Here is a 12,700-nt window from a genome sequence, read left to right as displayed (position 1 = left end):
CCTCCACGGCCGGGGGGAGGGCTCTGTGCAAGGTGGAGGGTCCCAGTGGCCTCCAGGGCCACCCAATGAAGTGTGGCTGTCCCACCCTGTCCCAGGCCTCCCAGTGGGGGGTGATGGAGAGGGCGGGTCCGTCCCAGCCCAGGCTTCCTTCAGCCTAGATGCCCAGGAGTGGCCGCCTGGGGCTCTGCGGGCTCCTGATGGTGTGCACCACTGTGACCTGTGAGATGGAAACACCCGCGCACCCACACCGGCACGCGCATACCCCCTCGCACCCCCCACCCCGCACACGCGAGCGCTGGGGCTTCCCGCAGACACCGCTGGCGCACAGCAGACACCTGCTGGCTGCCCTTCCGCCCCAGGCGCCCGCTGGCCCCTGCCCCTCATCCATCTCGCCTGCCAGCCTGTCCCCTGTGCCCTCGTGTCTTTCACACCTTCTCATCTGGCCGCTCAATACCAGGAGGCAGCGTGGCAGCCGTGGCCGCGGGGAGACGGATGGGCCAGGCGGGGGCAGGAGAGCTGGGCTCCAGCGGCCCCTCCAGCCACACCCCTGTCGGGTTGAGTGGCTGTGGGCGGGTGGCACTCCCGCCAGGCCACCCTGTCCTGCCCTGTTTGTGCCGCTGTGACCGCCCTGAAGGGGACCTGTGTCAGGACTCAGGGACCCAGCACTGGATCCTGATGCCCCGTGGGGCCTGGGGATGGTGGGGGCGGTGGAGGGGAGCCTCCTTGAGCTCCCTGCTAGGACTCCTTGGTGCCTCCACAGCTGGACAGCTGTTCTGGGTGTCCCTGACCCCAGCTCGACTCCTGGGAGTCACCGATGACCACACACTGGCAAATGCACATGTGGGCTCTGCGCCCAGCCATGGACAGACCCCTCAGAGGAACGCCCAAGGTCCTGGGCTCCCGGAAACACACACACACACACACACACCAGAGGACTCCAGGTGGCACGTCACAGACACGCACACGTGTGTGCACAGACAGGACATGAGTGTGCGGCTTGTGTCTCCGCTCTCCCCAGACCACCATCCGGCCACAGGACTGCTGGGGGCTGGCACCAGGACAGTCCCCCTCCAGGTTCTTCTCTGTACTATTGGATCTTCCCCCAGGTGTGTGGACAATGGTGGGCACAGAGACAGCCACCACTGGCCCCAGGACACACAGCATAGCCACAGCTACACTGCCAGACCTCCTGGGATCCTGTGGTCAGCTCTCCCTTCCTCCTTCCACCTCCTCAGCCAGAGAGGGGCTGCGTAGGACAGAGGACACCAACCATGGGCCCTGGACATTTATTGCTCAGACCGACGGCAAGGCCCGCAGTGTGGCTTGCGTTAGAGAACCTGCGTGGGGGCGGGTGACAGCGGTGGCAGTGGGGGCACAGAAATCATGAGCTTCTCGGTCCGGAGGAAGGCAACGTGCTTCTCATAGTAGGCAGCCTCGTTGATGAACATGGGGTACACAGTGGAGTCCCCCTCGTACAGCACTTCCTCACCACTGAACTTCTGGAAGATGGGTGCACCTGGCTGCAGAGGCTCATAGTCCCTGTCCTGGAGGAGAGCCAAAGCCAGCTGGTGACACTCAAGAGATTCCCCTCATGGCCTTGCCCCACTCACCCTTCACTTCCTCCATCCACGTGACATGTACCCGGTGACATGCCAACTGCTCTGTGAGAAGAAATGGAGATATCAAGTCACCTTGAAAAGATGGTTGTCATTGTGGAAGTGTTGCCTAGTGGTTATGGGCACAGACATGTCAGTGCTCAAAGTCTGAGTTCAAATCCTTGTTAGAGCAAGTTCCTTAACCTCTCTATTCCTAGGCTTCTCATCTGTAAAACGGAGATTATAATATCTCCCCCTATCATTCTGAGATCTAAATTCAGTGGGTTAATAGTGCTGAAAACATGTTTGGCACACAGTAAGTACAATATAATATGGTCATGTGCCACTTAATGATGGGGTTAGTTCCAACAGATGTGACTTTAGTTGATTTCGTCATCATGGGAACCTTACAAGGTACATTTCACAAGCTGACATGGCGGAGATGCCACTAGCCAGGACTCTTGCAGGACAGGTTCCCATATTGCTGTCTGTCGTTTAGGGAAATGTCGTGGCAGGTGATGGCACTAAATGCTATCACTGAAACTCTGCAAGGCGGATCTGACCCCAACGCTGCCAGGTCGGCCTCCACCCGAACGTCTTCACAAGTAAAATAGCACCTCAAAACAAAGCTGCAGGAAACAAGGGCCGGACGCACAAGACCCGCTTCCACGGTGACCCTGTGAGCCGAGCAGCACCTGGCCCCTCTGCGGGAGCAGACACCGGGTTGCCGGATTCTGGAACCTTCGGAAAGGGGAGGCTTGGCGAGGGGCACTGCTCAGCCTGCTCACAGGCGTTGGGTGCCCGCACATCAACTGGAAGGCAGGGCTCCTCTGCGCGGGCGCAGCGGGTGGCCACAGCCTCCCTCCCGCTGCCCACAGTTGAGGATGCTGTGGCCCCAAGGGCCAGGCCTGAGTGTGGAGGTTCCGGGGGAAACAGAAGGGGCCGGGTGGCGACTGCAGCCAGCCCCTGTCCAGCTCCGGGTGATGCGGTGCTGGGGACCCTGCGGGAGCCCAGTTTCTCTGCACCCCCAAGGCCCTGGCCCCCAGCCTCCCGCGCACCTCTCACCTGCAGCTGCGGGTGCACCATGCCGGCCAGGTCCCCGTCCTGGGTGCGCGGGAAGTCCTCGCCGCCCAGGTTTCTATAGACTTCCATCTCGAAGGCAGGGAAGGCCGCGCCTGGCGGAGGCTGGGGGTGAGAGCCGCCCGCTCCGACCCGGCTGGACGGGCCCCCTGACCTCAGGTCCCCGCCAGCGCCCGGGGCTTCTCACCCTGGTTGAAGAGCTCCATGAAGTCCAGAGCGGAGGCCACCAGGGCTCTCATCCTGGAGAAGACGGCAGCGCGCAGCACGCCCTGGGGCTGCGGGCCCAGCTCCACGGCTGGGGACCCGAGGGGGGGTCAGGCAGGTGTCCCCCGGGCTGCGCCCCCAGGCCCCAGGCCCCGGCTCCCGGAGCCCCGCCCCCTGCCCAGGCCCCGCCCCTCGGCCCGGCCCCGCCCACTTCCCCGGAGCCCTGGGCCCACTCATTCCGTTCTTGGCCACAGAGTCCAGGCTGAAGCTCTTCCTCGCCGACTGCGGTGGCCGGGTCAGGAGCACCTGGCAGGGCACCTCGGGGAACTGCAGCTGGGTGGGAAGGGAAACAGGCGAGGAGGGAAGTGTGCAGAAGGAACCCGACTCCAGCCTCCCTGGCCAGCCTCCCTGGCTGGCAGCCTCCCTCTGCACTCTGGAGGGGCTGGGGTCCCAGAGGTCCTGCAGTGCCTGCTGGTGGCAGGGCCCCAAGGGAAACCTGGCTGGGAGAAAGGGGCCAAGAAGAGCCCACACTGTCCCCTCTGCTCCCTCTGCCCACCCCCTGTCCTCTGGGGTCTGTGGCCAGCGGCTCGGGCTACCTGTAGGTGGTGGGACAGGTGCAGGGCAAAGGTGTTGTGGGCGCCATCCACCAGGAGGCAGGTGCCCATGTTGGCAGTGGTGTTGTGCAGGTCGAGGACAAAGTCGAAGGCCCGGTCGGAGCCAGAGGCCTTGGGCCCCAGCAGCTGGTCCAGTTCCCGAGCTCTCGTCAGTTCGTAAGGGTCATTCGGAGTGGCCCTGGAGCTGTGGGGTGGGAATGGGCACCGGCCCCCACATCTCAGGCTGCCGGCAGGAGAGCCTCACGTGGCTCAGGCCTGGGCCTGCCCCTGCTCCTGGCCCTCATTGGCTCCCCCTTCCCCATGAAGGGCAAGCTCTGCCTGCCCCCCCCCACCTGCCTCATGCTGTCACTTGGGCCACACTTCCCCAGCACCATGCTGGTGCCACCACGAGGCCTGTGTCCTTGCACGGCCCTCCGCTGAAAACCCCTGCCTCCTCCCTTCACCTGGCCAATGCCTACCTCTGGGGCTTGGTGGAGACACCACCTCCTCCAGGAAGCCTTCCTTGACTCTTGGCCAGGCTCTGTGCTCTGTGCAGCCCCAGCCCCTGCATTTAGCCTCCTGGGCTGTGGTTGAGATCTTGCTCCATGTCCCCCAGTAAGCTAAGGCTACTCCCCTGGTCTTCTTCCCCATCCTCTTGCCCGAGGAGTTCAGAGCCTGGCTGGAGCTGGGACCCAGGGAGGCCCACAGGAGGAGGGTGTGCACACCAGTTGGGCACAAAGCTGGTAGATGGGACCTGAGGCTGATCTGAGGGAAACTGGCCATCAGACAGCTCGTTGCCACTCCTGGAGGAGGTGACATGGATCAGGATTTCTCTAAACTGAAAAGAGAGGAGGAGGCAGCGTAGGCAGAGGGGGACCAGCGCGGAGGCAGGAGCAGGCCCTGCTGGTGCCGGAGGGAGGTGCAGTGGGGCTGTGGTGCAGGGCCATGCACCGGGCCTCGCTGGGGCCAGGCCAGGGCACTCACGCGAGTAAGGTGTCCGTGAAGGTGCGGTTGAGGTCACGGTCCACATAGCGGCGGCAGGCGGCCGCAGCCCCTGGGTTAGCCAGCACGGGCGTGGCAGAGAAGCTGGGCCTCCGCAGCTCCCCGGGGTCCCGCAGCCAGTGCCGGGCCAGGTAGACGCCAGACAGCTCGTTGCCATGGGTGCCGCCCGTCACGGCCACACGGCGCAGGGGCGCCCGGGGCACCGGCACGGAGCACATCCCTGTGTGGTGGAGCACAGAACAACGGCTCCGTGACGGTGACACCCGGCCTGGGAAGTTCCTGCCCTAAGCCGAGAGAGGCCCAGGCTTTGGGGCGCATCCCGACAGCAGGGGGACCCTGCCCCCATTGTACAGACAGGAAAGCTGAGCCGGCCTCAGGGAGCAGGTGCCGCGTCCTTGGCCCCCAGCAGCCAGGCTCCAGGGGACCCCTGGGCCTCCTGCCTCGTGTGCGCCTCTGAGCTGGTGCCGGACTTCGGGAGGCCGCTGCCTACCTGCTGATGCGGGTCTGGGCTTCCTGGGCCCAGGCTGTGGCACCTGCCTGCTGGACGGGGCTGATTGTGGGCCTGGAGATTCCTAAGCAGGAAGCGCTCCTGTCGCCGGCCAGCAGGGCTGTGGGGGATGGGCAGGTCCCTGCAGCCAAAGGTTGCCCTGGTCTCCTCCCACCGCAGCTCCGCCCAACCGCCACAGCCCACTGGGTCTCTGTCTTGTGGGCAGGTTCCTGTCTTTGCCTTCTGTCCATCTTCTGACCCCAAGGGTCACTCAGGGGCTGGGCACGGCCTTGGGGACTTATTTGCAGAGGTTCCCTAAGACCTGGATGTCGACCAGAGGAGATTGGGCTTTGCAGACTGCCGCGTGCCAGGTGTCCAGCCATGGGTGGACGGGCCTGGGTCCAACCCAGGAGCCACTGGCTACAGGGGCTAAGTCCACCCGGATGGGCACCTTCATTAAGGCTCAGAGGTGGTGGCGGTGGGGTGGTGGCCACCCCACACCTGGCCACTGAAAGTCTCTATGGAGGCACGCACCCTGCTGGCCACCCAAGTAGGAGCCTCCACTAGCTCAGAGCAGGTCACTCCTTGCAGCCCCTGTAGGACCAGGGCCACTCCAAGGTCACCCATCCCAGAGGACTGGCTCCCAGTGGAGTCTGGTTTTATGGCTCTTTGATGTTTGAAAAAAAGACCTGGGTGCCTCACGGGTGTTTTGGTTATTTCCAGGCAACCTTGACCCTCCCACCCACTCACTCGTGTCGGGGGACACAGGTGAAGTCCCCTCGCCCAGCCCCAAGGCCGGTGTCTTCCACCCAGCTCTGCGGGCAGGGCCCAAGGATAGTCCAGAGTCACCGAGGAGAGAAGCCGAGCGGAGGCAGTCAGCCGCCGGACGGTCCCCTGTGGCCTCTTGGGTGCCAGGTGGCGTTCTGAAGGGACCTCCCCAGGCTTCGGGTCCCGGCCTTTGCCACGTCGGATGGGCTCCCCCTGGGCTGACCCTCGGAGGCCACTCAGCTCCTGTGTGGCCTGGCTGCCCTCACTCTCCTCCCTCTACCCCCAAGGCTGGGGGACCTTGGCTAGTGCCTGCATCTTGCTGGGGTCACCAGAGGGTGGTAAAGGTGTGAAAGCTCCTCCAGGAGCCACCGCGCTGGGACCTGGGCCTCAGCAGAGACCTCCCAGAGGACCTCTGGGAGGGCCGCTAACCCTTCCTTGGCTCTACCCCTGGAGGGCAGCCTAGGAGGCTCTAGGAGGTGGAATGACTATGCAGAGCCACCCCTGCAGGTGACAGGGTGGTGGAAGGAGCCAGCGGACGAACCTGCCTCCCTCCTCCCAGGCCCTGCTGATGCTTTGGGCAGGGGTCTCTGGGCCCTGTTATGAGTCCAAAATCTTGGTCTTCATCTCAAAGGCCCACCCAGGCTGCTGGGATCCTGCTGACTCACGCAGGATCTCACAGGAAGAAAGGGGCTACTCAGGGAACCTGGCTGTTTGGAAGCCAACCCTTCTCTGTCTGGAGACCAAAGTGCTCCCTCCCAGGAGATGCTGGGTCCCCAGCTCCGCAAAGGGCAAGGGCAGGGAGTGCTTAGGAATTTTCACTTCTCTTAGCTGCGGTCTCACTTCCCCATTTCGGTGGGTATTTATAGAATGGGGGTGGGGGGCTGGAATCTGAGGCAGGAGCTCTCAGAAATGGCACCCAGTTGAGTATGTGGGGGCAGCCTGCTGAGCTACACCTGGGAGCCCAGGAAGGGGAGGGCCCTTCCCCTGGTTCTGACCCCCTAAACTCAAGAGGCTGTGTGATCTGGAGAGAGCTGATGCCCTCTCTGGGCCTCAGCTCCTACTAGGGACATGGGGTGGGGCTCTCTGCTAGCCAGGGGCAGTGGTGCACATGACGGGCCCAGGCCCGGGAAACGGGCGTCAGAGAAGGACCCTGGTTGTCCTTCCCACCAGCTTTCCTAGAAAGCTCAGCCCAAGGGAGGCCCGGGGCCCCGTCCTGGGTGGCATATGACTCCTGAGGGAGACATCCCAGACCCAGATGCGTGTGTGTGGCTGTTCCCACATGCTCCCAGGATGGCAGCTCCCCCGGACTCGTCCTACAGCCCCCAGAAGGGACTGGGGGCCTCGTGCAGGGCCCCGTGGCCCCCTGAGGGCTGGGTGCTGCTCGGGAGGAAGCAGCCCTGGGGCAGTGAGCCGGGAGGGCTCCTGGATTCTGGGATCCTGCCGCGGGGGACAGCAGATGGCAGGACGGCAGTTCACACCACACTCACACTCTGCACCCTGGAGGGGCTCAGAGCCACCTTTATGGATCTGATGGAAGCCCTCATCAGCTCCAGCGTCTGCCGGGCCTCGGGGAGACCCCAGACCCCTCCAGTCAGAGGGTGCAGAGGGACTTTGGCACAGACAGGGACTGGCCAGCATCCAGAGGTCTGCTTAGAGAAAGCCCCAGCAGTGGGGTCCTCACGCCTCGGACTGGTCACCTGCCTTTCGGGGACCCCGGGCATGTGGGTCGCGGCCGGCAGCCCAGGGCGGGCGGCAGGATGCAGGGTGGGTGGGTGCTGGAGGTGGGCGGGGCTCAGAGCAGGGTGCATCTCTGCGAGTCCAGGGCCCAGCGTATCAGCTTCTGGCTCCAGTGGCCGTAGGGCGGGTAGCGGATCCCGTTGAGCCGCTCCAGGCCCGAGGGGGCCAGCACGCAGGCGCGGTGGTGCGAGAAGGTGTCGAAGGAGAACTTCCCGTGGTACCTGCCCATCCCGCTGTGGCCTGCAGGGGCGGAGGAGGTGGGCGTGAGGCCGGGCGTCCCCTCCAGCCCAGGGGCCGCCACCGCCCCAGCCAGAGGCCCACAGCTGGCAGGGAGCTCAGAGAGCCAGGCCACCCTGAGGGACCTTCGACAGATGGGGAAACCCGGGCCTTGGAGGCCCAGGGCCCGATCAGGGTGAGCAGTGATGAGGCGACTGGAGCAGGTGGGGACAGGAGGGCAGGAGGCAGGGACGCACCCACTCCACCCAGCGGCAGGGATGGCAGAGTCATGTAGATGAAGCCTTCGTTGCCACCAAAGTTGCCGCTGCTGGTCCCCTCCAGGACCTGGTTCACCACCTGCAGGGGAGGGCGCGGCTCAGGGAGAGGCTCCAGCCTGCACCCAGGGGACATCTCCCGGCCTCCCACCGCCACCCTCCACCGAGCATCCCAGAAGGGTGCAGAAATGAGGAAGCCCCCAGAGCAGCGAGAGGCGTGTGCCTGTGACTGTGACCGTGAGGCACCGTTAGGACATTGTAGCAAAGTGCATCCGCCCACAGCCACCAGCCTGGCTCTCACTGGGGGACTTGCACCGTCCCCCGTCCCATCTGGGGCTCTGCTCCCTGTGGGGAGCCTTTACATGGTTCAGAGAAAGGGGGATCCCTGAGCACCCCTTCCCCCAGGAGGAGGCTGCCCAGCCAGACAGACAGCTGGACAGCCTGGCTCCAGCAAGTGGTGACCCCACCCAGGTTCCTTCTGCCAGGTGGCAGTGACACCAGGCAGCCTGGAACATAGTCACCCTGGAGGTGACAGCTGTCCTAATCTGCCCCCCAGGGCCTTGGAAGGGGACGGAGGCCGTCCACTCCTGCCGGGCCGCACCTGGGAGCTGTTGGAGAAGGCGTACAGGGCCAGGGGCTTCTCCCGCCGGTTGATGAAGTCGATGGCTTCATCCAGGCTCCTCACGGTCACCAGGGGCAGGATGGGCCCAAAGATCTCCTCCTGCATCACGGGCTCCGTCTCCTGCACGTCCACCAGCACAGTGGGCGCTGCGGGCGGGCACGGCGACAGTCAGCCCAGGGCCACAGCAGGGACACCCCAGGGGAGGGGTTTCGGCAGGGCCGGGACCCAGGATGCAGGCTGGGGACCCCCGGCCTGACCTCCCAGCTCTCCAGGCTCTGAGGACCTGGGTCCTGGCCTCTCGGGACCCAGATGGCAGGACAGACGGCAGGACGGGAGCTTATACCACCCTCCGGACCCTGGAACTGGGGTCCCGCTCAGTGGATCAGAGTTTGGGGTGAGGAGACAGGCTCCGGGCCGTGGTGACGTGGGGCCTTCGTGTTCTGGAACCAGGCACCGGGCCGGGGACCCAGGCCTGGCCAGCAGGGAGCGGGCCGGCTTTCAGGAGAGGCCCCTGCAGCCAGGAAGGCCCTCGGCCCAGGGGCTGCGGCAGGGGAGAGGGGACTCACCGATGTAGAGCTCGCCCTCGTCGCTCTGGCCACCGATGGCCACCCGGCCACAGCCCAGCAGTCCCTGGAGCCGCTTGAAATGCTTCTGGCTGATGATGCGGCCCAGGTTGGGGGAGCTCTGGGGGTCGTCGCCATAGAAACGGGTGATGGCGCTCTGCAGGGCCGGCAGCAGGCGCTCGCGCGTCTCGGGGCTGCACAGGACGTAATCCGGGGCCACGCAGGTCTGGCCGGCGTTGAAGTACCGGAACCAGGTGACGCGGTTGGCCACGGTCTGGGGGTCACAGTCGTCGTCCACGTAGCACGGGTTCTTGCCCCCCAGCTCCAGGGTGACGGGGGTCAGGTGCTTGGCAGCGGCGGCCATGACGATCTTGCCCACACGGGGGCTCCCTGGGGGACAGGGTCAGGGCTGCCCATCCTCAACTGGCTTTGGCCAGAGGCGGGGGGCCCCTGACCCTTGTTGTCTCTCTTTCCACTGAGACGGCCCAGGTCCTGGCCTTCCCGCCTCCATCTGTCCCCAGCCCAGCCACCCAGGTCCAATCTCCAGGAGTCCCTGGGGACCCAGCCGGCCCCTGGACCCCGAGTCCAGCTCCCAATTCATTCCCAGCCTGACCCTGGCTTCTTCCCCTGCTTCCCGCCCTTTCCTCTGCCGCCTCCCCCTGGCCGGACCTGGCCAGGCCCTCACCCGTGAACAAGATGTGGTCAAATCTGTGCTCCAGCAGCCGCCCGGTGTCCTCGGGCCCGCCCAGCACCACGGCAAAGCAGCTCTGCCAGGTGGGACAGGAGGTCAGCGGGTGAGCCCAGGGGACAGTAGGACAGGAGGGGACTGGTGGGGCGGGTCCTCCTCACCTGGTCCAGGTAGCGGGGCAGCACCTCGGCCAGCACCTTCTCGGTGCCCTTGCTGATTTCCGATGGCTTCAGGACCACGCAGTTCCCTGCAGAGGCACAGGGGGCTGTAGGCGGGGCCAGGGTCCCCCGTCTGCCAGGCCTGCCCCCAGGGGCCACCACAGCCCCGCGACTCTGGAGGCCCTCTTTGGGAAGGGGCGGCGGCTGGGAGGGCAGACCGGGGTCTGTCCTCACCTGCCGCGATGGCCCCCACCAGGGGCACCAGCGTCAGGTTCAGCGGGTAGTTCCAGGGCGCGATGATGAGCACCAGGCCGAAGGGCTCCTTGTGGATGAAGGCCGAGTGCAGCTTCGTGAACTGGGTGCAGGGAGGACAGTAAAGTGCCACCAAGGACCCCCAGACCCCCTCCCGCAGCCTGGGTCCTCCGCTCCTGTGCCGTGGCGTCTCCTGGAGAAGACTGGCCCTGGCCTCGGGGACAGGAAGGAGCCTGGACGGGAGCCGTCCCCTGCCCTGCTGCCACCCCCTGCCCTGCTGCCACCCGGTCGGCCCACAGGGCTCACCAAGTTCGTGGCGACCGGCTCGTCCTTCATCCAGGTGTGCAGGCTCCTGAGGGCCAGGTCCACCTCGTTCTGGCACAGGATGAACTCCGACATGTCCGCCTCGAAGGCCGACTGCGGTGATGGGGAGGGGCGGTGGTCAGCCTGGCCAGCAGGGTGGGCGGGAGCGGGTCCCCACGGGCACTGAGTGGCCCCGTGGGTGCTGCCCACAGGCTGGGACGGCTCTGGAGCCACTCAGCCTCCCCTTGGCCTGTCACCTCGGGCCAGTGACAGCACCTAGTGTCTCAGTTCCCCCATTTGGAATACATTTGGGGACACAGCCAATCACCTGGGTAGGCAAAGCTACTAACGGGGGGACAGCGATGCTGTGGAGGACATGACCCCAGCCTGGGAAGGACTGGTCTGGACCCCCCGCGCCCACCTTGCACAGGTCCTGGCCCGGGGAAGGAGCTGGGCTCTGGTGGCTCTTGGTCCCTCTGTCCCAGCTGTGCTGCCTGACCCCTCCCTGCAGGGTACCCCCTCCCCCACCCCGCCACCTTGCCCAGGTCCTGGGCCAGCGCGTCCAGCAGCAGCTGCCTGTTGTCCTTCAGGAAGCGGCCCAGGCCCTGGAGCTGCGCCGCCCGGAACTCTGCCGGCCGAGTCCGCCCCGAGCCAAAGGCCTCCCGCAGCCGCCGCAGCGTGTCCTCGAGGGGGTCCATCCTGTGGACAGGGCAGGAGAAGTGGGTGCTCCACCTCCAGGGCGTCCTGCGGCTGCCCCTCACAGGTGACAGTCCCCCGCACAGGGGCCAGGGCGCAGGCGGGAGCTCGAACCCTGGTGGCCCAGGCGTTCCCAGGGTGTCTGGTCTGGTTTGGTGGCCCCGGGTGTCTCCGTGGGACGAGTGTCTGTGTCTGTGTGTGGACGTGAGCTGTCCCCAGCCTTCAGCAGCACATCCCAGGGCCATGCCCTGGATCCCTGCCTCAGATCCCCGTGGCCGCAGGAAGGAGCAGAGGACGGCGTCCCCACCGGGTGTCCCCACCGGGTGCCCTGGAGGGACACCCGCCCTCCCGGGGCCTCGGCAGGTCAGCAGCCTAGTCAGCGCAGCGGGGGGACGTCCTGGGGGACGAGGTCTGCCTGGAGGCTGCTCCGAGGAGCAAGAGGAAGCCGAGCAGCCGGGACAGCCCGTGGGGAAGGCAGGGAGTCGGGCTAGAAGCGGGGACCCGCCCCCCGCAGCCGCAGACCTGCTGTCCCTCCGAGGGCAGCATGGGGTCACTCTTGGCACTGGGAGCCTCCTCTCAGCTCTGCCCTGGCCATGAGGGCCTGAGGACCGCGGCATACAGTAGGTGCTCAGTGAAGCTTCGTCCACCGAGTGGGCTCAGCTCCCGTCTCGGGCTGGGGGACCCCCTTCCTTCATGCCTTCCCTCCGCCAGGCCTGGGGAGCTCTCCTAGACCCCCGTCCCCAGCAGGGCCGGGCCATTCCCTGCCCACAGCCCCTACAGGAGCTGGCTGGGCGGGCTGGGCCTGCTCAGAGCCACGGGCGGCCCGGCTGACCTGGAGGGTTCCCAGGCCTGGGCTCTAGGCCCCTGACCCTCACCAGCCCTGGCGGTCCCCCTGCCTGGGTCCAAGGCTCTGGTGACCTCGGCTTCCTACCGGCTCCCTGGACCTCCCGTACTGACCCCATCCGTGACACTGTGGCTCCTCCCACAGCCCGTCAGAGCCGCAGCTGGCCAGGCAGGGGCGGCCTCTCAGAGGGGGTGTGCCAAGGACTGGGGCCAGCATCCTGCCAAGGCCCTGTGGGCGTGGACTTTGAAAAACAAGATGTCCCTGGGCCTGGCGACACCTTGATGGGACCTGTCAGGAGGGCTGGTACCTCTGGGCGGTGGGCACAGCAGGGAGAGGGGCTGGAGGGGCGCAGAGCTGCCTTGGAGCCCAGGGCTCCGCAGCAGCCTCTCATTTAAGCCTCGCAGCTTGACCCCATCGTGAGGATGCGGCACCTTCGGCTCCAGGAGGCCACCTGATCCGCCTCCCACAGCTGACCTGCTGCACACGCCCGCCACCACCCTGTGTGCTGTGGTCTCAATGCCCTCCTGTAGCTCCCAGGTTTGCTGCAGTGACAACAGTCCTTCTAGAACCCTCCACGAACAGGGAATGTGGCCCGTGAAACCTGAAGCCAAAGGCTC

General features: G+C 65.7%; 2 protein-coding genes across 7 annotated transcripts; both read right to left on the bottom strand.

Annotated features, from left to right (window-relative positions):
- Window positions 1–1,272: 1,272 nt before the first annotated feature.
- On the bottom strand, window positions 1,273–5,220 carry Acy3 (aminoacylase 3). 4 transcript variants are annotated; one of them, XR_013437385.1, is made up of 8 exons: window positions 4,965–5,211; window positions 4,457–4,694; window positions 3,476–3,677; window positions 3,113–3,212; window positions 2,863–2,970; window positions 2,661–2,770; window positions 1,692–1,822; window positions 1,324–1,544 (listed from the first exon to the last, which is right to left on the bottom strand). XR_013437385.1 is itself a non-coding variant. In XM_021731674.3 (7 exons), the coding sequence occupies exons 2-7, from the start codon at window positions 4,690–4,692 to the stop codon at window positions 1,329–1,331; spliced, it is 972 nt and encodes a 323-aa protein (XP_021587349.2). In that variant the 5' UTR covers window positions 4,693–4,694; window positions 4,965–5,200; the 3' UTR covers window positions 1,273–1,328. The 4 variants fall into 4 exon arrangements, 3 of the variants coding, with proteins under 3 accessions (XP_021587349.2, XP_077901622.1, XP_077901621.1); XM_021731674.3 differs by lacking the exon at window positions 1,692–1,822 and having other exon boundaries at window positions 1,273–1,544; window positions 4,965–5,200; XM_078045496.1 differs by lacking the exons at window positions 1,324–1,544; window positions 1,692–1,822 and adding an exon at window positions 1,599–1,661.
- A 1,977-nt stretch (window positions 5,221–7,197) lies between these two features.
- On the bottom strand, window positions 7,198–11,291 carry LOC120890013 (aldehyde dehydrogenase family 3 member B2). 3 transcript variants are annotated; one of them, XM_078045493.1, is made up of 8 exons: window positions 11,080–11,291; window positions 10,223–10,343; window positions 9,992–10,077; window positions 9,828–9,909; window positions 9,146–9,532; window positions 8,559–8,725; window positions 7,940–8,039; window positions 7,198–7,706 (listed from the first exon to the last, which is right to left on the bottom strand). In XM_078045493.1, the coding sequence occupies exons 1-8, from the start codon at window positions 11,239–11,241 to the stop codon at window positions 7,522–7,524; spliced, it is 1,290 nt and encodes a 429-aa protein (XP_077901619.1). In that variant the 5' UTR covers window positions 11,242–11,291; the 3' UTR covers window positions 7,198–7,521. The 3 variants fall into 3 exon arrangements, with proteins under 3 accessions (XP_077901619.1, XP_077901618.1, XP_077901620.1); XM_078045492.1 differs by lacking the exon at window positions 11,080–11,291 and adding an exon at window positions 10,547–10,672 and having other exon boundaries at window positions 7,203–7,706; XM_078045494.1 differs by lacking the exons at window positions 7,940–8,039; window positions 11,080–11,291 and adding an exon at window positions 10,547–10,671 and having other exon boundaries at window positions 7,206–7,706.
- Between the last annotated feature and the right edge of the window lie 1,409 nt (window positions 11,292–12,700).

This window comes from Ictidomys tridecemlineatus, chromosome 4 (genome assembly GCF_052094955.1).
Source record: "Ictidomys tridecemlineatus isolate mIctTri1 chromosome 4, mIctTri1.hap1, whole genome shotgun sequence".
Taxonomy (NCBI): domain Eukaryota; kingdom Metazoa; phylum Chordata; class Mammalia; order Rodentia; family Sciuridae; genus Ictidomys; species Ictidomys tridecemlineatus.
This window is presented reverse-complemented; position numbering and strand designations above follow the sequence as displayed.

What these genes read in the sequence shown, in the direction of transcription:
- LOC120890013 (XM_078045493.1), bottom strand. Translation starts at nt 11,241, where the DNA reads ATGGACCCCCTCGAGGACACGCTGCGGCGGCTGCGGGAGGCCTTTGGC. An exon ending in GGTGGGGGCCATCGCGGCAG is followed by an intron (nt 10,078 to 10,222) that starts GTGAGGACAGAC and finishes GTGCCTCTGCAG; the next exon opens with GGAACTGCGTGGTCCTGAAG. An exon ending in CCTGCCGCTGGGTGGAGTGG is followed by an intron (nt 7,707 to 7,939) that starts GTGCGTCCCTGC and finishes CCGCCCCTGCAG; the next exon opens with GCCACAGCGGGATGGGCAGG.
- Acy3 (XM_021731674.3), bottom strand. Translation starts at nt 4,692, where the DNA reads ATGTGCTCCGTGCCGGTGCCCCGGGCGCCCCTGCGCCGTGTGGCCGTG. An exon ending in TGTGGCCAAGAACGGAATGA is followed by an intron (nt 2,971 to 3,112) that starts GTGGGCCCAGGG and finishes TCGGGTCCCCAG; the next exon opens with CCGTGGAGCTGGGCCCGCAG. An exon ending in CATGGAGCTCTTCAACCAGG is followed by an intron (nt 2,771 to 2,862) that starts GTGAGAAGCCCC and finishes AGCCTCCGCCAG; the next exon opens with GCGCGGCCTTCCCTGCCTTC.